Source organism: Meles meles, chromosome 6 (assembly GCF_922984935.1).
Source record: "Meles meles chromosome 6, mMelMel3.1 paternal haplotype, whole genome shotgun sequence".
In the NCBI taxonomy this organism is placed as follows: domain Eukaryota; kingdom Metazoa; phylum Chordata; class Mammalia; order Carnivora; family Mustelidae; genus Meles; species Meles meles.
Genome location: NC_060071.1, coordinates 137,292,684 through 137,319,317, shown reverse-complemented (window position 1 = coordinate 137,319,317; position 26,634 = coordinate 137,292,684). Strand labels below are relative to the sequence as shown.

The window sequence follows — 26,634 nt, the reverse complement described above, 5'->3', positions numbered from 1 at the left end:
TTTGTCCCTTGTCTTTTTACTTTATTTGTAGTAGTCAAGTGGAATTTTAAAATTTGTCAAATTTATTCATCAAATTTTATGACTTCTGTGTTTTGTATCTTATATAGAAGGTCTTCTATATTATAAAATAGTCACATTTTCTTCTAGTACTTCTATAGTTTTTTAAGTGTAAAATTTTAAAGTTTATATATTTAGTCCATCTGGAGTTTTATTTTTATATATTTCATTAGGCAGGTATCAAACCTTATTTTTTTTCCTTTAAATGGTTAGCCATATATTGAAAAATCTCTTTTTCCCCACTGTAAATGCCACCTACCAAACTCTATGTATGCATGGGTGGGTTCCTGGATGGCCAACTCCCTATTTGGGGAAGTTGGGCTCCCTGCTCCGCTTCTCCTTCTCCCACTCCCCCTGCTTGTGTTCCCTCTGTCCTGGTCTCTCTCTGTCAAATAAATAAAATCTTTTAAAAAATGTATTCCTGGGTAATTTATAGTTTTTGTTGCTATGATGAATGAGGTAATTTCTCTCTAATCACTTCCTGTTTATAATATAAAAGCTATTTTTTGTATATATAATCAATTGCCTACAAACAGTTCTTAACTGTTTATGAATCAGATCTTCTTAAAGACTTCTAAGCAACATTGTTATCTGAATTCATTACTTTATATAAAAAGCAAACACTAATAATCATCATCATCATTTTATGTGGTCCAAAATGGAGGTTTTTATAGCACTTTATTAAGCCCTTCCCATTCCTACAACTTCCAACGAAATACTATTTATGGAAGACACTTATTTTTGTTTGTTTTCAATACTCGTAATTTCATACTTTGTTGACCTCAAAGAATCATAAACTTTAATAGCTGAAAGGGATCTAAGAGAACTTCTTGTCTGAACCTCATTTCCTTTCCTTTTTTAAAAATTGTTGCAAAATACACATAACATAAAATTTACCATGGTAACCATTTTTAAGAGTACAGTTCAATGGTATGAGGTATATTTGTATTATTGTACAACCATCAATGGGTATCCATCTCCAGAACTCTTTTCAGCTGGTAAAACTGCACTTCTGTACCCACTGAACAATAATTTCCCTGTCCCCTCCCCTCAGCTCTAAAACCCCATTCTACTTTCTGTGTCTGTGAATGTGACTACTATACATACCTCATGTAAATGAAATCATACAGTATTTGTCTTCATGTGACTGGCTTATTTCACTTAGCATAATACACTATTTATGTGTAGCATGTATCAGAATTTCTTTCCATTTTAGGGATGAATAATATTCTTTTGTATGTATATACCATATTTTGTTTTGTTTATCCATGCATCCATTGATGGATACTTGAGTTGTTTCCACCCTTTGACTATTATAAATAATGCTGCTGTGAACATGGGTATCCAAGTATCTCTTCAAAACTCTGCTTCCAGTTCTTTTGGGTGTATGCTCAGAAATGGGAATGCCAGGATGCCTGGGTGGCTCAGCTGGTTAAGTGTCTGCCTTTGGCTCAGGTCATGATCCCAGGGTCCTGGGATCGAGTTCTACATCAGGGTTCTTGCTTAGCAGGGAGCCTGCTTCTCCCTCTGCCCACCACTCCCCCTGCTTGTGCTCTCTCTCTCTCTCTCTCTCTCTTTCTGGCAAATAAATAAATAAAATCTTAAAAAAAAAAAAAAGGAATGGGAATTCTAGATCACATATTTTTAATTTTTGGAGGAACCACCAAACTGTTCTGTAGTATAGTAGCTGTACCATTTTACATTCCCACCACTATTACACAAGGGTTCCAATTTCTTCCTATACTTGCCAACACTTGTTATTTTACATTTGCTTGATAGTAGCCATCCTAATGAGTGTGAAATGGTATCTCAATATGCCAACCTCCTTATTTTACAGAGTAAGAAACTAGGAGAAGAAATGATTTGTTCACATGCAGAAGCAGACCAGTTTGCTAATAAGTACCTATTTACTCAATGTCCGGTTCTCCAAAGAGCCAGTGCACTTAATGACAGATTTCACTGAACTGATCTACACCAGTTTAGCCAGGTTTGCCCGTTGCTAGTCACCAGATTGCTTCCCTAAAATCTTATCATTATTACCTACTTAAAAGTATATAGGAAATTGTGTGTTTCAACACCTTGAAAATTTTTCTTTAAGGTTTCAGTTAGTCTTAATATATAGCTATTTCATCTCAGCTGTGTTTTTGTCAGTCCATCTTTGTAGAATGTCAGTTTCATAATTTAGACACTAATCACTTCTCAAATGATTAGAACACATAAAAACAGTAATCTAATTGAGCTGGTTAGCAAATCCTTCCATTTACGGAAGTACAATAGACAGTGGAATAGTTTGAAAATGATTTGAAAGAACTATGCTCTGGGCATCCCAAATCTATACATTTGTAAGTCAGTATACATAAGAAACTCTCATTCCACAAAGTCATATTGCCAAGCAAAGAAAAGTCCCCAAGTGCACTGCAATTCAGCAGTGGTAAAACAGCTACATCCAAATGGCTGAAAACTAAACTAAAACTTAATTAGTACTTGGGTAAATAAAACATCACAGACATCTTCAAAAGTTATCCTAGCTAAGGAAATTTCTACCCTATCAAAAATGAATTGCTGTAATTTATAAGTAGTTTTTCAGCAGATCAATGAAAGAGTAAATTCAACAAATTGGCTCTTGGATCTGATCCAGCTGGCTATGTGAAATTGACCGAGTCCTCACTTGCACGCATAAAACAAAACTAACTAAGCAGCAGAACCCAAAATTGAGCCTAAATCTTCTAATCCATATTTAGTCAGTGTTTTTCCTGCTACCTCACACTTTCTAAATTGGAGACATGAGGTGAATGGAGATGCGGTGAGATGAAAATGTATGCAATACATTTTCAGTTATTTGAAGACTGATTGCCCTCTTCTGAAAGATAGGCTATATTAGGTCCTTTGGGAGAAGATACCAGATGAGGGGGTTTGGTTAAATCACAAAGTTCTGATATATGAATGAAGTTGAAAAGTTCAAAGTTGAAACTATGATGAATTGTGGGAGTTGGGATGACACACAGACTAATTCAGGCCAGGCCACTCCCGTCTTGGCTTCCCCCTGCTTCCACCAGTACGGAAAATGTGTTAAGGATATTTATCCAGGGTACACTTATTTTCTTTGGGGCTCTTTGAAGGAAAAATTACCAGGACGTAGACCTAGGCCCCACAGTCTAGATGTTACCATGTGGTTGTAGGTAAATTATTTTGGGATAAGAGGGAATTGAGCATATAATTGATCCTGCATAGCACTTTTTTTTAGTTGGTGGACAGGCAGGGAGAGAGGGAGAGAGATAATCCCAAGCAGGCTTCATGCCCAGCACAGAACCTGATATGTGACTTGATCTCACAACCCTGAGATCATGACCTGAGCCGAAATCAAGAATTGGGCACTTAATCAACTGAGCCACTCAGGAGCCCCTCATTTCTTTTATATAAAAAGAAATAATCATTATATTTGTCTTATGTCTATAAAGGAAGGAAGAGTCTTTGTACCACCATTGATTAATCTAGCATTTAAGAGCCAGTATGATCTTTATACCATAATGGAAAGCCTGTGGGTTTTAAGCTGAATTTTATACATCAAAATAAGAGGAAAAATAATAAAATAAATTTTGATTATTTTATATAAATAAATAAAGAGGAATTGATGGATAGATAGTGGATGGTTAGATGGACAGATACGTGATAGGAAAGAGATAGTAAAATGTTAATGGGAGAGTCTGGGTCGTGGATGCATGGATACTTGGCTGTAAGATTCTTCCAACTTCTTGCGTTTGAAAGTTTCCGTAGTAAATACTGAAACAAAACAAAAAAAAAACCTGAAATTTAGACCTTGCTTTATTATTTGATAACATTATGATGTTAGAAAATGTCTTTAAGCTCTCTATAATAGAAGTCAAGTAACCTGCTTTTTCCTATCTTAGATGTTATAAGGATCAAATAATAAAATGTACTGGGAAATAATTTGAAATCTATACAGTTCAATAAAAGTGATAAAATATTGCTGTTATTTCCCCTTTTGATATTTCAGTAGCTATTCTTAGATCAGTTTGAAGAGAGGAAGAAAATGTTGTACTTGCCTTTTTAATGAGAAAAAAACTCCCACATAGCCTTCAGCTCTCCTGCTAGTGGCCAGGTGTGTTTCAGTTCTCTCTGAAGGCCATTGTCTTTATGTTTATAAGAAAAGGGACAGAGGAAAAGTTCTTTAAAAAGCTTGATGTTTAAGCTTTGCGCACTGGCAGTATCGTAGCCAATGAGGTTTATCCGAGGCGCGATTATTGCTAATTGAAAAAGCTTGATGTTTAGGGACGCCTGGGTGGCTCAGTCGGTTAAGCAGCTGCCTTCGGCTCAGGTCATGATCCCAGCGTTCTGGGGTGGAGTCCCACATCCAGCTCCTTGCTCGGCAGGGAGCCTGCTTCTCCCTCTGCCTCTGCCTGCCACTCTGTCTGCCTGTGCTCGCTCGGCGCTCAGTCTCTCTCTCTCTGTCAAATAAATAAATAAAATCTTAAAAAAAAAAAAAAGCTTGATGTTTAAAAATAAGCTTGTAAACCAAATTACTTTCTTTTCCAGGAAGCAGTAGGGGACACATTAGAAGAACTATGGATCTCCTACAATTTTATTGAGAAGTTGAAAGGGATCCATGTAATGAAGAAATTGAAGATTCTCTACATGTCTAATAACCTCGTGAAAGACTGGGGTAAGCTGGAGCTGGCTCTTCTCTGGCTCTTCTACCTCCTATTTATGGAAAATAGCCCAAATAGAGAACAAGATGCAAAATGGGGACATTTCTTTATATGCACACAGGGGAATAGCTATAGGAGTTCCAGTCTTTCAGCTGAATGCGTGAAATTTACATTAAAATATTTATTTAAAGTGATTATAATTGAATAGATCCTGGTCCTATTCATCATGGAAAAAAATTATTGTCCAAAAGCTGAATGGAATCAGGTGTTTTTTTTTAAATTTTTTAAAGATTTTATTTATTTGACACAGAGAGAGAGAGCACAAGCAGAGGGAGCAGCAGGCAGAGGGAGAGGGAGAAGCAGGCTCTCCACTGAGCAGGGAACCTGATGCAGGACTCGATCCTAGGACCCTGTGACCATGACCTGAGCCAAAGGCAGCCGCATAACCGACTGAGCCATTCAGGCATCTTGCAATAATCTTTTTTTTTTTTTTTTTAAGATTTTATTTATTTATTTGACAGAGAGTGCTCACAAGTAGACAGAGAGGCAGGCAGAGAGAGAGAGAGAAGAGGGAAGCAGGCTCCCTGCTGAGCAGAGAGCCTGATGTGGGGCTCGATCCCAGGACCCTGGGATCATGACCTGAGCCGAAAGCAGAGGCTTTAACCCACTGAGCCACCCAGGCGTCCCTCTTGCAATAATCTTAAAGTCTTTCTTTCCTGTCTAAATTTTGAGTGGAATCAGTTTAAATTTAATAATTCTTGGATGGAAGATGTATTTGCCATCTATATGACTTCGTTTTCTTTGTTTTGTTTTCTTTTTTCTTTTAAAGATTTTATTTATTTATTTGACAGACGGAGATCACAAGTAGGCAGAGAAGCAGGCTCCCTGCTGAGCAGAGAGCCTGATGCGGGGCTCGATCCCAGGACCCTGGGACCATGACCTGAGCTGAAGGCAGAGACTTTAACCCACTGAGCCACCCAGGCACCCCGACTTCGTTTTCTTACAGTGTATTATTCATTCAGCATTTACTAAAGCCCTGTTCAGTGTTATGGACCGTGCCAGGCTCTTGAGATACATAGTTGAATAGGACACTGCCCCTGCCTTCAAGGAATTCACAACTTAGTGGGAAAGAGTGATTTATAAGCTAATAATTATAAAACTGTGTAATGAGCTCTTCCATAGGTGTGTGAATGCAGTGCCTTGAAAATTCAAAGATGAGGGGTACTTGGATGGTTTGGTCAGTTAAGCATTGGAGTCTTGGTTTCAGCTCAGGTCATGATCTCATGGTTGTGAGATCAAGCCCTGCAGGGTCTATGCTCAGCTCTTTAAGACTGTCTCCCTCTCTGCCCCTCCACCCACTCTCTTTATATTAAATAAATAAATAAATCTTTAAAAAAATAATTCAAAGATGAGGGGCGGCTGGGTGGCTTAGTCATTTAAGCTTCCAACTCTTGATTTCAGCTCAGGTCATGATCTTGGGGTTGTGGGTTTGAGCCTCACATTAGGCTCCACGCTCAAAGGAGAGTCTGCTTGAGATTCTCTGTCTCCCTCTCCCTCTGCTCCCTCCCACACACTCTCTCTTTCTCTCAAATAAATAAATCTTTTTTTTTAAATTTTTTAAATTTTTATTTATTTATTTATTTATTTATTTTGATTTGATAGACAGAGATCACAAGTAGGCAGAGAGGCAGGCGGTGGGGGGAAGCAGGCTTCCTGCCGAGCAGAGCGCCCAATGTGGGGCTCGATCCCAGGACCTTGGGATCATGACCTGAGCTGAAGGCAGAGGCTTAACCCACTGAGCCACCCAAGTGCCTCTCAAATAAATAAATCTCTTAAAAAAAAAAGAACTCGAAGATAAGGGAATGGGTAGAGACAAAAGCAGTTTGACTTAACCCACACTGATGCAGTACAGCATAGAGAAGACCTGTTACCGTCTTAGTGATTCTGAACCTCATCTCCTTTTCTAACCCCATCCTTAGGCTAGGATAAAGATAGAAGAGGTATGTCTTCTTTTTCCTTCCCTTTCCATAATGTCTTCAGAGAGTGACTTCATATGGTGTAATTTCCCTTACTTTCTTCAAAATCTTAACCAACAAATCGTTCTGAACGATTTGTCACAAACTAAGGGTTCTGAATAGTCACAAACACATACTAGAGTTCAACCCCCAAAATTGTAACAGTTGAACTTGCCATTTTAATATGGAATGTGTTCCTTGTACTTGTAGCTGAATTTGTGAAGCTGGCAGAATTGCCATGCCTAGAAGACCTGGTGTTTGTAGGCAATCCCTTGGAAGAGAAACATTCTGCTGATGGAAACTGGATTGAAGAGGCCACCAAGAGAGTTCCCAAACTGAAAAAGCTGGATGGTGAGTGACTCTGGGCGAGTTTGGGACAATGCTTTTTGGGTATAAGGATTGAATTTGTGACGTGGAATAATGAAAAGGAACAAAACTAAAAAAGAAATAGCTTGTCTCTAATCTCCAAAGCCATTTCATTCCATAGGAAATTTTGCAGTCCGGGGTCGAGCCAGGGTGAGATGAAAACCTAGCATACTGAGCCTGGTATAAGGTCATCCCTAGACCAGAAACTTTTAAGAAAGCCGGTCTTGTTCTCAAGTCAGGTATTATTTTGCAGGATAACTAGACATAAATGGTAAGCAGTTGCTTTTTCACAACTGGACCAAAATTGTAGTTTTCACTCTACCCCCACCCTCTAATTGTAGTCAACCAATATTTAAGATAGGTATCAATGTTTGTAGATATCCCTGACTGATTGGGTTCAAGTTCCAGTTCTCCCACTTAATAGCTTTTTCATCATCGTGCTAGTTAGTTAATGTCACCAAATCCTTTTCTTTTATAAACTAAAAACTGGAAATGATAACAGTCCAGGGATCTTCTTAGGCCTTTCAAAGACAAAAGCCAGTAAGTCTGACAGTCTTTCTCTACTTTCCACATGCCTCTGTAGCAGTGATCCAGAGCCAACTAGGCTACCTGATTGAATGGAGGGAAAGAAAAATATTTAGAAGAAACAAATAAGCAATATCCAGCTACGTAATCATCATCATCATCATTATCATCCCATGTACCAAATACGTATTTGCCCTATTGTCTTTTTTTTTTAAGATTTTTATTTATTTATTTGACAGAGAGAGATCACAAGTAGGCAGAGAAGCAGGCAGAGAGAGAGAGAGAGAGGAGGAAGCAGGCTCCCTGCCGAGCAGAGAGCCCGATGCGGGACTCGATCCCAGGACCCTGAGGTCATGACCTGAGCTGAAGGTAGCAGCTTAACCTGCTGAGCCACCCAGGCGCCCTGCCCTATTGTCTTTAGCACCATACCCATACTGATAGTCACACCCAAATCAGAAGGACCTAGCTGTCTGTGGTTGAGGCTTCCTTGTCCCTCAGCCCTTCTCGTCCCTCTTTACCACCCCTGCTGCCTTGTCATTCTATCCTTCCTATATTCTTTGTCTCCCCATCGCTCCCCTACTCCCTCTTTCAGAGCCTCATTACACAACCCTTTTATCCACCCCAGCTTACTGCAGTGGTTGTTCTTAAATGGGGCCGCACCCCTATGAAGATATCGGATATTTTAGAATCTCTGGGGAGAGAGTGAAGAGGTCTCTATTGTTTGAAAAATTTCACAGGTGATTCTGGTATGCCTCCCTGGAAGATATTTGCTCATCTGTCCTCCAGTTGAGAATTATTGATGTGAAAAGCTCTTAACTAACTATTTTCCAATTTTAGTATATGTGCTGCCGAAGCGAGTACAACTGTCTATTTTCCTACACCAGAAAGTTTTAGCAGCTTGACTGACGTTTAATTGACACACAGTTATCTGCACATATTTAAAGTGTGTAATTTGTACGTTTTATTACACATATACACCTCTGAAACCATCACCACAATTAATTAAGTTAATGAAGATATGATGGTGACTATAGTTAACAGTACTGTCTTACAGCAACTTGAAAGTTGCTTAGAGAGTGGGTCTTAAAAGTTCTCACCACAGGGATGCCTGGGTGGCTCAGTTGGTTAAGCTGCTGCCTTCGGCTCGGGTCATGATCCCAGCGTCCTGGGATCAAGTCCCATATCAGGCTCCTTGTCAGCAGGGAGCCTGCTTCTCCCTCTGCCTCTGCCTACCTCTCTGCCTACTTGTGATCTTTCTCTCTCTGTCTCTCTCTCTCTCCGACAAATAAATAAATAAAATCTTAAAAAAAAAAAAGTTCACACACACACACACACAGAAGTACCTATGTAAGGGGATGAATGTATCAACTAGTATTGTGGTAATGAGTCCATAAAATATATGTATATCAAATCATCACGTTCATACTTACACAGTGCTATCTCAGTATAGCTCAGTAAAGGGAAAAAAGATAATAAACATATGCATCACCCCCAGAAGTATCCTTGGGCCTCTTTGTAATCCCTCCCTCCTGGTCCTTGCCATCATCCCTTCCAAGGCAATCACTGATTGCTTTCTGTCTCTATAGATTAGTTTGAATTTTCTAGAGTTTTATATCATTGGAATCATGCAGAATGTTCTTTTCTTTTTCTCTGGGTGCATACGTAGGGGTAAAGTGACAGACTTGTGGAGAGGTACAGGAATAATTGGGAAGAGGCAAACAGGTTTCTAAGATACTGGTAATGTTCTATTTCCTAAATTGGTAGTGGATATATCATCATTAGCTTTATTACTCCTTAAATTATTTAATTGCGTTTGTATGTATGAATATTTCATAATTTAAAAATAAAATAGGAAAAAGGGGGTAGGGACGTTAGAGTCTTAACTTAGCTTTTTAACGTTCACCTTTGGTTGGATTCCAGAAACCATTTAAAGTCATTTGTCTTCTTTCAGGATTGCATACAGGAAATAAAACCCTTCCCTTAAAAATGGAACAGAACCCCTCATGTAGACCTTGAATAGACCAAGCCACATTGTAGGCTTTTGGCCCAAGTATTGACCTCAAGCCAATCCGAACAGCTCCTAGGAGAACCAGCTTGGTCTACCCTAGTAGGATAGACCAGAACAGAGACAGCTACAGCTGCTAATTTGCCTACCTTTGCTTCTCTTCTGTTGCTTTTAAGCAGAACTGGGGAATCTTAAAAAGCTAAAATGAAAAGGATAATGCCAAATATTAGTGGGACGTGGAGAACTGGAACTCTCAGACCTTGCCAGATGGTAATGTAACTTGGTATAACCACTTTGGAAAACTGGCATTATCTATGAAAGCTCTGCGTACATATCCATTATGACCCCACTTTTCCTCCTAGCTATATACCCAAAAGAAAAGGATATATATGTTTACCAAATGACGTGTCAGGATATTCATAGCAGCACTATTTTAATAGCTATGAATTGGAAACAACCCAAATGCCCATCAACAATAGAATAAATTATGACCTATTCATACAATGTAATATTAAACAGCAATAAGAAAGAATGAACTACAGATTTCACGCGGTATAGATGGGTCATCCAAACATAGTGTTGAGTAACAGAAGCCGGACACAGAATGTATGTTATGCCATCCTGTTCATATCAATTTCAAAAACAACCAAATAACCTGTGGTGTTGGACCCTAGGGTAGAATATGCCTTTTGTGGGGGGATAGTGACTGGAAGGGGGCCTGAGGAAGTTTTGGGGGTTCTAATAATGTTCTCTGCCTAATCTGGTGCTGATTACCAGACGTGTTCACTTTGTGTATATTTATTGATCTGTGCACTTATGTGATTTGTGTACTTTGGATGTTATACTCCAGTAACACATTCACTCTCCCCTGCGAAAAGATGCTGTGGGGAGTACAGAGGGATGAAACTCTGCTTACTGACATAAAGAACATAAATATTCATTACGGAAGGATCACAGAGGAAGAGGCACTGGAATTGGTTTCTCATTAAGGGTGGGGTTTAGATGGAAGGAGTGTTGTGGCGGGTGGGGGGGGCACATTCCAAAATGGAGGAACTCTGTTGAACAAGGCTCCAGGGGTAAGAGTGTGCACGGTGAGTCTGGGAGACAGTGAATTGATCAGTTTAGCTGGTGCAGAAGGTGACTGGCTGAGGAGTTAAGACAGAACAGTGGATCGAGGTCAAATTGTGGGCAGGCTTCAAATGCCAGTGCTCAGAAATGGGTGGCCCTTGGCCCAGTGACAGCCTGCAGATGTGGGTGTTTTCCCCCCAAATTTGTCCCTATTGTTTAATATTTGGGAGAATAATATAAAAATTCAGATTTCTGGCAACACTGGGATTGTATATTTTATTGTGAAAAATGAAGAATATTTCTTTGTTTAACATACAAAATTTTTACTGTGGATCGGGCTTTGTTTTTCTGCCTGGCACCTGTAACCATTTCATTTGCAACTCTGCACCTGGGGAGCCATATTCATAAGAACTTATATTAATCCATTTGAGAGTGTCCCTCAGGGGCTTTTTGGATAATTTGAAATTAAAGAGATTATTTTATGAAATTATTTTTATTATGGCACACTTCCAAGCATCTCATAGCTTCTCAAGTTAACAGGAAAATATTTTCATTTAGAATTTTAATAATCTTTTGAGAATGACCAGAAATAATTTTTTCATTTTAGGTACCCCAGTAATTAAAGAGGATGAGGAAGAAGATAACTAACACCACGTTTTCTGCTTTGTGTTAACTTATTTAAATGTCATAAGAACAATAGATAAGTTTTGTATAATTGTCTATTTTAAAGATTCTGTGTGGGGCAAAAGGTTCTTCAGATAAAACAAATCTCTCATTCCTATCTTTCTTTTAAACCTATTGAGTGTTTCTCCCCCTAAACGGTAACACCAACTTCATACATCCTAGTACTTTTTTTTAGAAACTCAAATTCTCAATTTTTTGTCTTCAGTCCCAGTTATGTACTATGTGGCCCCGTCTACAAAACTTTTATAGACCAGTCACTTTTAGCAACAAAGAACAACAAATACCATTCTTTATTCAGTTTGTTTAGGTGTTGTTTTTTTTTTTTTCAGACCAAATATATATACTTAACTTTTGAATCTGTAGACCATCTTTCCTGAAGGTCCATGTCCTTATGACTCAGAAGCACAAATGTGTTATGCCTTTGGTTCAGAAGGCATCACAGTGACAGGAAGGGTTCCTCTTAGAAGAAATACAGAGCAGTCCTAGAACAAAGACTCCCAAAGTCCAATTGGAAAAGCTGTGGTGAAAAAGAACAAATTAATATCTTGGAGGCCTTATACCCATGTTATATTTACTCATTTGTTTTTCTAAAAAAAAATGTGTGCATTGTCAACTGGAATTTGGCTTGTGTTTGCATGCCTGGCCACTTGAGTCACTGGGCACAGTCAGTCATACTGTGGTCTGGGTCAGTGGCGAAAATGACAGCCATGATCATTCCTTTGACCACTACCGTGGTCATGTTATTCATGTGGACCTGACTTTAGGCACACTTTTTGGTTTATAGTCCCTTATATGTTATATAAGGGAATATATGTGAACAGTGGTTATATTTGAATTCCTAGTGTAAATGTTGGCTATTCATATATATCAAAATTTTCTCTAATAACTTTGTTCTGTTGACCCTCATGTTGGGAGAAGTGGTTGCTATAAATAAGGATATAGAACTTAAAAGACTGCATCTGACACCTTTCAGTAGATTAAATTTAGAATCTCAAAATATATTTTTAGAACGTTTCTAAGTTAGACAGCTCTTAAAATGAATTATGTAAGTGATTATGGAGGGAAAAGAGAAGAGATATTTCATTATGGGATCCCAGGCAAATGGCAATATTTTTGAAGATTGCCTTCTCTATGAAGCATGGTGGGTGACTTAACCTCAAAATTGCAAAGCAATAGTTGGATACAGAGCTTAGAATTTGTAAGGAAAAAAAAAATCTTTTTGGAAAGTACAAGATATAGTAGTCAGTAACCAAAGGAAGTTCATAGCAAGTCATGACTGAATCACAGATTGCAGAAAAGAAGTCAGAGGTGCTCAGCCAGATTGTGCCTAAAGTCCCTCAACCAGAGACTAATTCCTATTTCCCCATTTACTTGTGTAAAATCAGTCAGAGGAGAGAGTCATTTTTTAAAAAAAGTGATTGCATAGTCCCAGGTTTCAGAAAATTTCAGCTTTCATTTAAGTGGGAATTACGTGATTTCTCTGAGTCACTCTGATCTAAAGGGACCACTGCTTTGACAATCAATACTAAGTGTAAGCAGCAAGAGGAAAAATGAGTCCAACACTTTTTTTAGCTTCCTTTTTGTTTTTCCTCATAATCTGATAGGAAGAAATCTTTACTCTGGCTTATACATTCAAAGCCTTTTGGTACTTCTTTTGTGAACTGTAGACAATGAGTATTCCCTGTGGCGATGTTTAAGTCCCCCAAACTAGGAGGGAAGACGATCTTCTTCCGGTTGTAGTTTACACTTCACCCAGTAGGCAAGCTTGAAACCATTTTACGATGTATGGATATATTTTCAAAAGTTATGCTGGAAGTGAATGTAATAGGAAGGGATGACTTCATACTGAATCTGTAAAATGGCTTGCAGTGTTGGTGTGTGGTTTTCTGAATTCTATAATATAGAAACTAATTTTCTCTGCTTCTCCTTTGTTTCTTAATGTCTTTAATCACTGACAGTTCTGAAAGAAATGAAAGGTGCTTTTCTGTGTCCATTTCACACAAAATTCATATTTAGTTTCAACAAATATTTGAATGACTTCTATGCATCCTTTTCATGGAGTTAAAACCAGAATCCATGCCATTAGAAAATGGAAGATAGGATGTATGAGTACATTCTGAACATTCTCTCCAATCATTCCTTAAATCATCCTTTACTGTTGCAGATTTAGCTGATATTAAATCCCTTTGGTTTATGGATTAGATACTTGACCTACTTGGAATGGCTTCTCTCTGTGCTCCTGGTTTAAAGCATTATGCCATTTTAGTGGCTCATTTAAATTTCTTCTATTCTCATAATGATGGTAGAGCTCTAGAATCAGTTCAGTATTTTAATTTTTCACAGGTAACTTGATTTTAGTCTACAAAGAATTCAGCTTTTCTGTGTTCCCTAACTCTAAGCTTATGGGTATATTACCTGGTCAAGACCTTGAAAGGTTTTTGTGTTCTCTGTTCATAGGATTTTATTCCTTTAAATCAGAGTTTCTCAGTCTTGGCCCTATTAACAGGTTGGGTTGGATGATATTGTCCTGTGTATTACAGGATGTTTAACAACATATCTGGCTTCTCCTCACTAGATGCCAGTAGAACCCCCTGCTTAGTTTTAACAACCACAAATAGCTTCAGACATTACCATCTGTCCCTTCTGGCAGGGGCGCAGGAGCAAGTCTGCCCCTGGTGAAGAACCAGTGCTTTACACTAACGTTCCTGTCCAGGGTGCATTATTTTCACTCCCTAGTACGTGTGCCACCTGAGTTATTATATGCGAGAGGCGCCATACTTAATAACCATGGGTGGAACGAAAACGGTCCTTGGTGTTTTTCTCTTTGGTAACGGTCATTTTAATAATTCTCATATAACACTAGAAACTCAGGGCTGGAAGGTTCGACGTATATTTTTCAGCAGGGTCTCAACTTCTATTTCTTAGCACTCTTGCTTTTCTTAGGACAGTAATTATTAACCTACCTCTCTCTTACTCTAACAGAACTCAACTTTATGGTAGATTTCTCTTTATCTCTAAAGTTCGACTTTCTGAGCGTGCTTTTAGAAAATGGATCATTCTTTAAGTGTTCATTCTTTAAATGTTCCTTCATTGTCCACTAATGCATAGAATTTTCCAGACTGGAGCAGTCATTAAATACAGAAAAGTATTGTATAAAATTTGGCAAAATTTGGTAATCAGATGTGAAAGTTAGCTGGTATAGACACCAATTTTGAATGTGACCAGAGGAATGTCAAATCATGATAGTTGGTCACTAACTCAATATGGTTATAAGATACTTAAATGTGGTTCTTGTGAGGAAAAAGAAATTTTGGCTTGAATAGATGCTTCTTCTTTTACCTTTTATCAGTAGTCTGAAGTAGAGTAACAAGGAATAAGAAATGAACCTTAACTGTTGACTTATTCTCAAAATCGGCGATGTGTAAGTGGAATGGAAGATTGTTTATCTCTCTGACCCAGAATCTTCTACCTGGGTTTTTCTTAGGACTAAATGGAAGAAGTGTAGAGTCTAGAAAGGTTGGATTTAATCATTAACTTTTAAAAATTGATGTGTGTGGGGGTGAGGAATGTCAAAGTATCGATCATATGAGTAGTTAGTGTCTCTCTGACCGCAGTCTGTCAGTTTGCGAAGACCTTACTTTGTAAGTATTGGTAAAGGGAGGAAACTAACTGCTGAACTGAAAGTTATTCTTGAACTGAAATTAGTTTCTTTGGCACACATTTTCTTTATTTAGGCTGCTTACTGGGTCTGTGAAAAATTAAATATAAAGCAAGATTGAGTGCAGTGGATTTGGTGCTTCCATCACAGCTAACTTGACCATATTCCTTTATCTTCACTCCAGCGTGAGGTTTTTGTTTTTGTTTTTGTAAAACCATAAAATAGGTGCAATTAAAAAAAGGGGTGTGTTTTAAAAAAATCACTGAACTCTTAGAAATCCCACATCTAAATCTCTATCCCTGCTTTTTTATAAGCTAATGACTACAAAGGAAGAAAACTGAAAGAAAAAAATGAGATGGAGTCTTACTTTTTTTCTAAACTAAGAAAAATTTTCTCTTGCCACTTAGAGAAGTCATAACTGGATTCTAGTAAATTTCCCATATTGGGCTCAAATAGAGGGGAACCAACCAACCAAATTCTGATCCAGCAAATTTAACAAGGGAGTGGGGGAGAGTGAACTATTTTGCAGTAGATTTGCACTTTAAAATTATAAACTGGATGTTGGTGGAAAGTACTCCCAAAGGGCAGATAGGTCAATACCTAGCCTGCGCGTGGATATCGGAGAATCCGACTTCGTCCTTGCTCGTTCTAAGCCCACCTGCGCAGTAGTTGTCTGTTGACATGATCAGTCAGGATTTCCCTGTGTCCCTCGTTGGTATCATCTTCCACATCCGCTACATTGACAGTCGTCCCTCTGGGGAATGTGTCAAGTAGAATCCTCTCAGAATAGAAACTTCGTGAGTTATCTTTCCCACATCTAGATTTGCAAAATTAATTTAGATGTTGGTTAAATTAAGTTGTGGCTCATGTTACAAGGGTGGGAAGTTCTTTGCTTCTTGGACCTGTCACAGGGTACCTGCCTCTGAGGTGCGATCGCCCAGAGGGATCAATTCCATCAGAAGACTGGTGAGTCAGTAGCTATGGAGAGTACACATGTAGCTAGCTACCTCTCCCAGGGTGTCAGTCATGATGACGAGCATCATTCCAGAATCTTTGGCTTCTAGAACCAACTCCATTCTGAAGAACATTTTAACATCTATTAATACTTTGGTAATAATCTTTTATATGCAGGAATTTTGTAGCATGACTTTATGACTAAACTTATTGTGTTAAATTATTTAGAAATGTTGAGTTTCTGAATGTTATTTTGTGAGACATGTTTTAACATAGTAATAAATTGTGTTATTTTATAAGAAAATAATTGTATCTTTTTTGGTTATATGATCCATTAGTTTTAACTAGTACAGAGCAATGACATGAACTTCCAATGACATTCGATTCTGAAGAAGTTTGGTCTTTGGATCAAACATTCCACACAGCTTGTGTGCATGTGTATGAGAGAAGGGGGGGAGAGATTGACTCATTTCTTTATGCTTCCCCCCCCCCCCCCATAGTTCACCACCAATGACAGTCTCCTCTCCCAGGTTTGTAAGTCTTCACCGTAAGTTCTCTGGGCACCATTTCAATGATTAGTATCCTGGAAAGAGTGCTTCCCAAGACAGCAAGTTACTACTGCACGTGACAAATCCTAGTCTTCTCCTCACTAGTGGTATAGGAGGTTAAGATTGGTTGGCAGGCCCCTGATGTGTGGTCTGGAATAACCTGACATTGGCCAGCCCCTTTGTGATACACAAGAAATAGGGAAGAGCCTAGGTACGGCCATAACATTATATGCTGTCTCAGCACATACTCTGCGCTATCGGCTGAATATAATTTTGGTCTCAGGATGGTACTATAGTGCAGGTTCTACTTCTTTATTCCACAGTTCTTGGTTTTAAAGATGTTTCTTGCTGCTGTCCTCCTTTAAAAAGCAGATTTTAGTTTCTGAGCCTATGAAGAGAAAACCTTATTTCAGATTCGAAACAGCTCATTACTTTTAGTTCATTATTTTCTAGACTAAAGGGTAGATGTCTAGAATCCTGACATGTATACCATTATATGTATTGTATTAAATATATATGTATGTATATGTAGATATATAATTGTTATATATAATAAAAGAATCCTAAGTGATAACCCTCCTTTCTAAAATTCAGTCAACTCTGCAGCTATGAGAAGGTGTATCCCTATGTACAGACGTAGAAGGACGCCTGCAACATTGGGTGAAAAAAATGAACTCATTATTTTTGTTATGAATGTGTGGGTGAGAATGTGTGTATATGTGTGGTGGCCGGTTGGTGTGAAGCGGCAGTGGGAGCACATGTGTGTGTGTGTGTGTGTGCGGAGAGACGGGAACGTATGGTTGGGGTGGAGACTGCTGCAGTATATGCATGGGGGGTGGGATACGATGGAGTGCTGGGGGGAAGGTGTCAGTGAACGTGTGTGTACGGGTGAGATTGTAAGAAGTAAGCGGGGTGCGTGTACCCAGTGCCGTGCCGCCAAGATGATGGGAATGAGTCGGGGAGTGGAGGAATGAGGCCGTGTTTGGTGGGGGAAGCGAAGACTCGGTCTCCTTTGTGAGGGTCAAGGATGTGGAGATCTCTGGAGAGAAGACTGAGTGTGGAACAGACCTGACATGGCAGATGAGGACGTAAGTGAGTGTGCAGAAAAATCTGTTCGACTGTATACCAGTATTAGCCTTTATAAATGTTTGCCTTATGATTGTGAAATGGATTGGCTGTAATTTTAAAGCCTTGTTACTAGGGGAAAACCCCACTGAACTCTTATGTTCATGTAACCATTTCTGGATTTATTGGGATCTCGAGACAAACATCTTCAGTCACTGGTTCTCTGCAGTCAAACATGTTTTTAAACTGTCCCTGTTTATACCCTTTTCATTTAAAGGGCTGCTATAAAACTGAAACATTCATTCTAAACAGGTATGAGGAATCATTCCTGTAACAAAACATTTTTAGCTGAAAGGGGATTTAAAAGGGGAGAAAAAGCATTGCTAGATAACATCCTGAGCCTCATTTCAGGATTTCCTAACATTGTATAGTAAGTTAATATTTACTTATGTCTATTTAGCCTTCTAACATTTGCCTGGTAGAAAACATGCAAAAATGGAATACATCAAAAGTTTCTGCAATTTAAACTTATATAGTATGCTATAAAGCTTAAAGTAACTGGTTTGATTTTTTATTTTTTTTTAGTGACATGGGGAAGTCCTCCTAAGAGAATATAGAGCTTAATTACAATGACATTTTGTACACATGTCAGAAAAACAAGACAATAGAATTTTTTAAAATTCTTTTATTTATTGACATGTATTTTGATAACTTCAAATTCAGAACACTTAGAATCAGCATGAATAAGAACTACTATTCAACGACAAATATTTGAAATGGGGGAACAGATACTGTAACCGGTTCTTATTAACCTCCCCATGCAATTTATATCTGTATCTTGTACAGAAAAAAATTGATTTACATAATTCTAGAACTGCAGTATTTTTCTAACACCCCATTCCATAGTCTCAGAATACTCTTCAATTAAACTGATCCAGATGTTTCAAGATGAAAAGTAAGAAATTCGCTTTGTTTGAATAACTAAATAGCATCTAATTAAGTCGCATTTCTTTCCATTAATGTAAATCAGGAGCAATTTACCGTAAACACAAAAAACTATTCACGGTATCAGTAACAATGGCTCCTGTATTTACTGAACACTTCTCGTGTTTGCCAGGCCCTGTGCTGAACATCTGAACATGCAATTTCACATTTAATTGCCTCAATGGAAGTGTCACGAATTCACATGTTTTTTTACAACTGAAGTTTGCCACAAGGACAGCGTGCACTGAGCACCTGCGGACAGGTCTGTACTCGGCCCTGCAGCCAGTACCACTCCCTTGGAGCCGCGCAGGGTGCTCACTGGCGCGACAGTACTAATGTCACACGAATACCCAGGCCTGACTCCCCCCGCCCCCCCAAAACAAGAGAACATGGCGAAGTCTTTACAACTAAGAGACACACCTGTAAGACGGCACGTAGACAAGGAAAGCGGCTGTGATCCACATCTGCACTACAGCCCCACTCCTGGGCCTCAGAAGTTCCCCTCCAGGCCTAACTGCAGGAGGGCGACCTCAGCCTCCTCTTCCTCCTCCTTGGCCTCCTCCTCCCGGATCTGCACCAGCAGCTGGAAGAGGTTAGGGGCAGGCCCTTCCCCAGCCCCCGTCAGCCACAGCTGCCTTCGGATGGCCCCGCTGTGGTTGGCCCCTGCAATGACCTGCTCCAGGCGGGCCTGGTTCACGTTATCTTTATCTATGGCCCCCTTCTCCACCACCTTCTGCAGAAGAGGCTCCAGACGAATGACATAGGCAGACAACTTCTCTCCGGGGTTCTGGTAAGTGTTCAGAAATTTGACCTGCGCATCCCTAGAGCTCTCCACGCTGCCAAACACCTGCTCGAGCGCCTTCAGGCATTCGGCAGTGGTTATGGAAGGGTTGTTAGTCTTGAGGATGCGGATGACATCAGCAGCAGGGCCTCTAAGACTCTCCATCAATCGGCGCCTCTTTTCTAAATCAGACACCTGCCACTCCTCTAAGACCTCACGAGTGTGTTCCAGCCAGGGATCAAAGGTCTCCTCCCCAGGCCCCGGGACGTCCCTCCCCGAGAACAGCGTCAGCTTCTTGTACCATATGGACTCAACAAGAGGCTGAATAACGTTATCCAAAATATAGTTTAGCATCTCTGCTGGCATATCTGGGCCTGGGGCCGGAGCGGGGTTCTGAAAGCCAAGGACGCGGGCAACATCTTGCACGGTCCACCCCTCTCTCGCTAGGAAGCGGTGCAACCTTTCTAAAAACTCAGCATCGGAAGTCGGGGGTTTAAAGACCACTTTCCAGACCCCTCCTTTCCCCGGCATCTCCCTGGGGATCGCGGCGTAATCCACAGCGCCAGTGAGCTCTAACAAGGCTGCTTTCGCATTCTCTTCCCTCCAAAACATTCTCCCAAGCACTCGATAGGGCACCTGGGGCATCGCAGCCTGGAGGGTCTCTTCGATTTCAGCCTCATCACAGTTCACTGGGATCCCCCAGACCAGCAGCGCTCTCTGGGAGTTCACATCCATCCCCCTGCACCAGTCTTCCAACAGTGTCATCGCCATCTTCCCAACTATCACGGGCCCCAATTCTATAACAAGGATCAGGCTGTGTCTGCCTGTGCGCTAGGACTCAGAACAGCTGCCGACACTCCCCCAATATGCCCGAGGGAGGCAAGCTTCACGCAGTCACAATTAACAAACGACACCAGACTCCTGCGCTTGTCCTTTCGCTGCCAGCCCCCCACGTCAGTCCGTCGGCTCTTTCTCGGAGCGAAGCCTCGGGGAGGCTTGAGGCAGTCGGTCACGCGTCGGCCGCCACCTTGCGTCTCCGGTCGGGGTCCGCAGCCGGGGTCTCCACGCGCAGGCAGGGGGCGCGGCGCGGCGCAGAAGGCGAGGAGCGGGGGCGGGTGGCCGAGGCTGGAACCGCGGGGCTGGAGGGGCGCCGGGGTGTGGCCGCGGGGCGTGGCCGCCTTCTCCCTGCAGCCGGGGCGCCCGGCACCCGCTGCACCTCCCGGGAGACGACCCAGCGGCGTTTGCGGCCGAAGGCCGGCCTTCAGGGCGAGGAGCGGCTGCTTTGCAGACGAGGGCTGTGTCGTCCCCGAAGGAATAGACAGTTCGGAGGTCTCGGCGGCGGCGGCGGCGAGGCCAGCCCGCAAGCGGCTTCTTTGCAGACGCGGTGATGGCTCCAGGCGGCGAGGGCGGCTGAGGACCGAGGACACAAGCCAGGCAGCGGACGCGCCAGAAGGACGGGGAAACAACACTGCAGGCGGCGGAGGCGGGGGCGCGCAGGGGCAGCCGCGCGCCGGCTGCAACCGGCTACGGCGGTGTGGCGCAGCTCGGCCGCCAGGTCGTCCGACCCGCAGCCCTCGGAGGCGTTCCTGCCGCAGTGGGGGGCGGGGCCGGCTCGGGGAGCGCCTTTCCGCCACGTCCCGCCCCCGCGGCTGGGCGTAGCCATGGCAACCGCGGCCTTGAGGACGCGAGTTCCGCGCGCTCCCGGGGTTGGCGGGGGTCGAGCGGTTGCCATGGTGCTAGCGAGGCGCTCCCGGCACTGCTTACTCTGAAGGCGCATTTCCTTTTTCACATATTCCAGATTTTTTTTTTTTTTTTTGTAAACAAAGCACCGTGTTTAAAAGAAAATCTAATTCAGGAGTGGAGTGAAGGTGACGTCCGTCAAGGCAGACTGGCCTACCGCTGCGTAGGAAAACTACCGTCTTGAGCGCGGCGGCTTCCCTTGTGCCACCTGATTGCCTTCTGCACGCTCCGTACTTCATCTCCACGAAACCAACACGTGCGAAGTGTGCCTTGTACATATTTTTGTGTGAGACACTGAGTGAGACTTTCCCTTGTCTAAAATTTTGTAAAAATATCTATCTTTTCAGGAATCTTTGTAGCCAGGCAATCGCTAGCTTGTTGTCCTCCACCCCCCCCACCCCCCCCCGTCCTGGCATCGTTTGACAAAGAGGTGATAAAAGAGAATCTTTGTGGTTCAAAACTGTCAAGTAATCCCTTGCAGGCAAAAAGGGGCCACCCAACCTCAGTCCCGGGTGGTGACAATCTCCCCAAAAGAACACAGCATTCAACTCTGAATTTTTAAAACCTTATTTAATAAAAGGTTTAAAGATACAGAAGAACATTCAAAAGTAAATAAGTTACATAGGTACATTACAATCACATCCGCAAGATTTACTTTAGTGTGTTATTTTTTCTTTTTTATAAAAAGCACACAAAAAATAAAATCTTCAGTCTGGTCTATCACAACTGTACAGCAAAAGAGGTAATATTTATATATATATGTACACTATTTTAATATGTAACAGTCTTTTTAAAAAAGGGTGCCACAGGCAGCAAACACACAAAAGGCAGTGTCTGATCATTTTTTTTCCAAAATAAAAGGAATATACTTATTTATATGCTATTAAAATATTTGTACAATAATTACAGACTGTCAAGGCTGTTCCTGTGCTGTCCCCTCCAAACAAGGCCTTCAACTTAGAGACAAATGAGGGAAAAGTTGAAACAGCTGCAAATTGTTAGAGGCAAATATTAACACGGCAAAATATGGGGGAGGACATACAATTGTTTTTATAAAAATATGCGTACTTCCTGTAAACCTAAGGAGTTAGGCTTGCCATTCTGGTAATAAATACCATTCGAAAAAAGACAGCCCCAGGGAAAATATATTTAAATAGCTGAGGCTTGAGTATGTGTTGTATTCCTCTTCATCTTAACATCTGGCACATGAGAAGAAAGAGGTCAGGTCACTGAGGCAGTTAAGTATAGGGGATCTCTTTAGACATAAGCAACATACAACCTCTGTGTCAGGGGAAGGGGGGCGGCAGAAGGGATGAGGGTGTACCTTAGCGGTGAGGGGGGCTGCTGAAGGCATGGAGGACAGTGTGCTGAAGCACAGTCTCCTTGGGTGGGTAAGAGACCTCAGAAATGGTCTGGAACACAGGCACTAGGTTAGTTTCATGCCCTTAGCTAAGTGTAGATGGAGATGGGAGATGGTATGGGGAGGGCATCAGAAAGCCGGAGGTGTTTGTCATTTAATTTCTTAAAGCAAACAGCTCTGAATAGAAGACAGTAAGAAAAAGAATTCACAAAAGACGAGCCGATTGTGTTCACAGGGCGAAAGCACCATAAAGGATGTACCTGTCCCAACTCCTGTGACTGTACCTACTTTGTTCGCAGGTCACTTGGAACAATGGCATCTGCCCGCTACATGTTTTAACTTTCACCAAATATTCTAGGGATGACTCCATCATGGAGCATGAGCCCTTCTAAAATACAGTGTCTGGTGGAATTAATACAGAGGTACCAGCTTGATTTTCTCCAACATTTACCCAGTCTGGTTTCTATGAGCTTACAAGAGGAGAATCACTCTAAACGATGGAGGTTTCCTCTTACCATGTGTCTACAGAGGGGCCTGAAACTAAATACCACCGAAATAGAAAAAACCTCAGGAAACGTAAGTAGCACTTTGGGGCGAAGCTGCGAAGGCACTCTTATTACACAAGTGATTGAGAAGACAGCCTAAATTTGCCACCCTCCTGTTTCCGGAGGGTGTACCAGATTTTTGCAGTCTTGGGACCTTGAAGAAGCCTTTGGGGGAAGTGAACTGGGAACTTGAAGATCTAGGTAGCTTCCTGGAGTCTGGCAGGGAGAAGAATTTTGTTACTCCCATCGCTGGGGTCCTGAAGAACCATATTAATGCATAAATGAATGCTGGAAAACACCTGTTAGTGCATAGTTTAGAAAGAAACTCCCTCCCCACTCCCTATCAGACAAGGCGCCTTTTGGCTATCTCCTAAGGAGAGTGGCAGAATTTTTAGCTCCTTCCTAACCTGCTGACGGGTCATATACTTGCATTCACTTGAAACTTTTAACACAACTAAGGCTGAATAACAAGATCAGAAAAGCAACTCAGCTCTCCTATAGGACTGGCAAGTGCTGGGGCCCCTAGAAACTTCCAGCCCTTCACTTCAGTGACTCCATGCCAAATATGGCTTCAGTCAAGCCAGAAACAAGACTAGAATCCTGGCTTCCAGCCAATCCCCTCAGGCAACTTGAAAATACAGCCAAAGAGGTAGCAATTAAGAACTGCCTTTGATCTCCCTTGCTTCTGCTAGTCTTTGTGTGGCTTTGGTGACACCTTATACCGTTCTACCCTCTTTCAGTGCTACTATCACTCCTAATGGCAAGAGCTTCCAGAGCAATGAGGTGAGGGACCTTAGGGTCTTAGGAATGGGGGGGTGGGGTGGATGCCAAGAAGGTGCCTTGTTTTGGGATAAATGCACTTGGGCCTCTGTAAAGCAGGAGGCCCCTGGTCCCTGAGAGGATGTTAAAAATTAAATATTACGAATAAATAAATAGCTCCCAAATGACACAAGTCAAGGAATGAAGGCTCCTGTCCAATCTGGTTAGGAGACCTCCCCCTCCCAGGGAAGGATCCGGAAATCTCCAGCATGCAGGACTGGGGGCTGCGCTAGACCAGATGGGATGGGGATAGAGGGGAGCTGCCAAGGGCAGGAAAGAGGCAGGGAAGGAACTCGCACCAAGGGGGAGCAGGCTGGGCCCCGGATAAGCTCCCTTTGCAGCCTCCAGGGCCCAAAGGTGTTTGGCAAGAAAGGTGGGAAGCGGGGAGAGCCCAGGTCTATCAAAGAGTTCCCTCCAGCCCAGCCGGGCAGCTTCCACTCTCTGCAGCCTGCCTTGCCCTCCAGACAGCTCCAGAGAGGAACGCTGCCCCAGCCCCACCCCACCCCCATTCAAGAACCTGTTCAGCCCCAGCAGGCTACCGGCCAGCAGCAAAGGGACAGGCCCCTGTCCTCTGACCACTAGGCATTCTGGCAGCTTTCCTCCCAGAGGAGGTGGCCTGAGGACTGGGTCACTGGAGCGTAGGCCTGGCCATTGTCATACAGGGGACAGCACGGGTACCAGGCTGAGCTCCCTCTCAGAGAGGACCGCCACACTCCCTCCAGGGGAGTCCCTTTTGCCGGGGACTTGGGGGCAGGACCTGTGCCGCCTCTGACATCCTCCGGGAGGGAGGGGAACTAATGCTGCCAGGAGGGTGGGCTCCTGCCTGGCTCTCCACGACCGAGGGGGTGGCGGGAGGGGGGGGAGACGGGGACACACACAGAGGAACGGAAGAGGCTACGCGGTGGCAGAGGTCCCGGCGTGGGTGGGGCGGGGCGCTGGAGCCCCTCCCGAGGGGCAGCCCCAGCCGGCAGGGGCCTTCGCGGTTCCAGGGGAGCCAAAGGACGACGTCCGACCCCGAATGCAAGAGAACTGGGTCCTGCAGCCCTGAGGACTGCTCCTGGGCCTTTGCTAACTAACAGAGCCGTTTATTTTATTGTCTCGTCTTGCAGAGCAGAGTCCGCGCCCTCTCTCGGGGCTCCCTCTGGCGGCCCCCGGGGGCTGCAGGAGCTCGGCCGGCTGGGCCGCGGGGCGCCGTCCCCCCTCCCCGGGGCCGTCAGCCCCGCTCCCCGGCGCCGCTCTCCTCGCGCAGGGCCGGCTGGTGGGGAGAGTTGGCGGCTGCGGTGGCCGCGGCGGCCGCCGCCTCCTTCTCCTTCTGCCTCAGCGCGGCGGCCTTCTTCTCCTGCTCCGCGTGGCTCTTCATGTGGGCGCTGCGGCTCTTCACCTTGTAAAACACCCTGCGGCCGGGCAGGAGGGGCTCAAATCAGAGGGCCGACCCCACTCCCCGGGACCTCCAGGCCCGACAGCGCGCGTGCTCGCGTGTGTCTGTGCAGTGCGCGAATGTGCACCCCACCGGGGCGCCCCGGCCCTGCCTGATGGGATCCGGCCACACGGCCCACTCACTCCCGCCCTGCTTCTAGGGGAAAGATGGGTTCCTGACTCGGCACCATCATCCCTTTCCTCAGAGCCACCAAGTGACATCACTGCCCTAGAAACCCTCACTGCCAATTGGAAAGCAAGGCGAGAGCTCCCACTACCTCTCCCCTTTCCCCTGGAGAGCAGCTTTCCCTGCCCCCCCCCCCAGGGGTGGCCACCCTGCTAGGTCCCAGGGGAGGCAGGGCCCACCATCTTACCTGCCACATTTTTTACAAGGGAAGGTGTTCTCCTGATTTTGGGTCTTGTTAAATGTCTCTGGTTTTTTCTTCTTCTCCGAAAAAGGTAGTGCCCTCCGTGACTTCCCAGCCCCCTCCCTTGGCTTCTCTGAGGCCTGGCCACCAGCAGACCCAGGGGCATTGGATTCATGGCTCCGGAGGATGAGGACGTCATTGGCCTGGAGAGGATCAGACAAGGACAGGTGAGAGACTGGGAAAGAGAGTTTCCTGAATTCTGGCATCGCAGGGAACAGAGGGCTCTGGAAGGTCCTACGCTCCTGCCAAATGGTCCTCTAGAATCCACCGGAATCCTTTCAATGACAAGGGACCCACTTCTTTTTGGCAGCTGATTCCAGTCTTTGGCCAACTCTTTTTTTTCCCCCTTCAAAAGGATTTTAAAATTTTTATTTATTTGACACAGAGAGAGACAGCGAGAGGGAACACAAGCAAGGGGAGTGGGAGAGGGAGAAGCAGCCCGATGTGGGGCTCCATCCCAGGACCCTGGGGATCATGACCTGAGCCGAAGGCAGCCGCTTTAACAGCTGAGCCACCCAGACACCCCGTCCCCAACTCAATCTTTACAAAGCTGTAGGTCCAGCCGTTTTGTGGGACAGCCCTAGCTGCCACAGGATTTCCCCATGCGTCTACCTGACGGGGAGGCCTAGATGTCTCCGTTAATGATGTCTGCAGTCATTTAGCCCATTCATTCGTCCCTGAATTCCATAAATGAGATGCAAGTCCACGCGACTATGCCAGGTGCTGGGGATACGGAGGTGACAGACAGGAACCCCTGCTCTCAGAGAGCTCGCAGTCTAGTGAACGGGACAGACAACAGGAGCCACCAAGGGAAATACCAAGCAGGCAAGCAGATGGCGGAGAGCAGAGGACCGTGGCACAGAGCTGGCGAGGTGCTGCTGAGAACATAGAACCATGGGCCCTGAGTCAGGGAAGCCTCAGATAGCCATGGAGAGTCATGTCTGTGCGC

The 26,634-nt window shown here is 43.4% G+C and overlaps 3 protein-coding genes and 1 pseudogene across 9 annotated transcripts in view; 2 read left to right on the top strand and 2 right to left on the bottom strand.

Moving 5' to 3' along the window:
- Positions 1-17,121, top strand: part of DNAL1 (dynein axonemal light chain 1) — a 36,065-nt gene extending 18,944 nt beyond the window's left edge. For both annotated transcript variants that reach the window (XM_046009705.1, XM_046009704.1), the window contains exons 6-8: positions 4,612-4,738; positions 6,950-7,090; positions 11,311-17,121. In XM_046009705.1, the coding sequence (XP_045865661.1) occupies positions 4,612-4,738; positions 6,950-7,090; positions 11,311-11,351 (309 nt within the window). In that variant the 3' untranslated portion in view covers positions 11,352-17,121. The remainder of the gene's footprint in view (positions 1-4,611; positions 4,739-6,949; positions 7,091-11,310) is intronic.
- LOC123945276 lies at positions 4,266-4,345 on the top strand (annotated as a pseudogene).
- Positions 17,122-18,288: 1,167 nt separating the features above from the next.
- PNMA1 (PNMA family member 1) lies at positions 18,289-20,937 on the bottom strand. Its single transcript, XM_046007049.1, has one exon. It carries the CDS (start codon positions 20,146-20,148, stop codon positions 19,087-19,089), a length of 1,062 nt encoding a protein of 353 aa, XP_045863005.1. The 5' UTR covers positions 20,149-20,937; the 3' UTR covers positions 18,289-19,086.
- Positions 20,938-21,666: 729 nt separating this feature from the next.
- Positions 21,667-26,634, bottom strand: part of MIDEAS (mitotic deacetylase associated SANT domain protein) — a 66,259-nt gene continuing 61,291 nt past the window's right edge. For 5 of the 6 annotated variants that reach the window (XM_046007641.1, XM_046007639.1, XM_046007640.1 and 2 more), the window contains exons 12-13: positions 25,632-25,828; positions 21,667-25,235 (exon numbers count right to left, since the gene is read on the bottom strand). In XM_046007641.1, coding sequence (XP_045863597.1) covers positions 25,055-25,235; positions 25,632-25,828 — 378 coding nt within the window. In that variant the 3' untranslated portion in view covers positions 21,667-25,054. Of the gene's footprint in view, positions 25,236-25,627; positions 25,829-26,634 lie in introns of those variants that run through there. The other variant, XM_046007643.1, reaches the window with a different exon arrangement.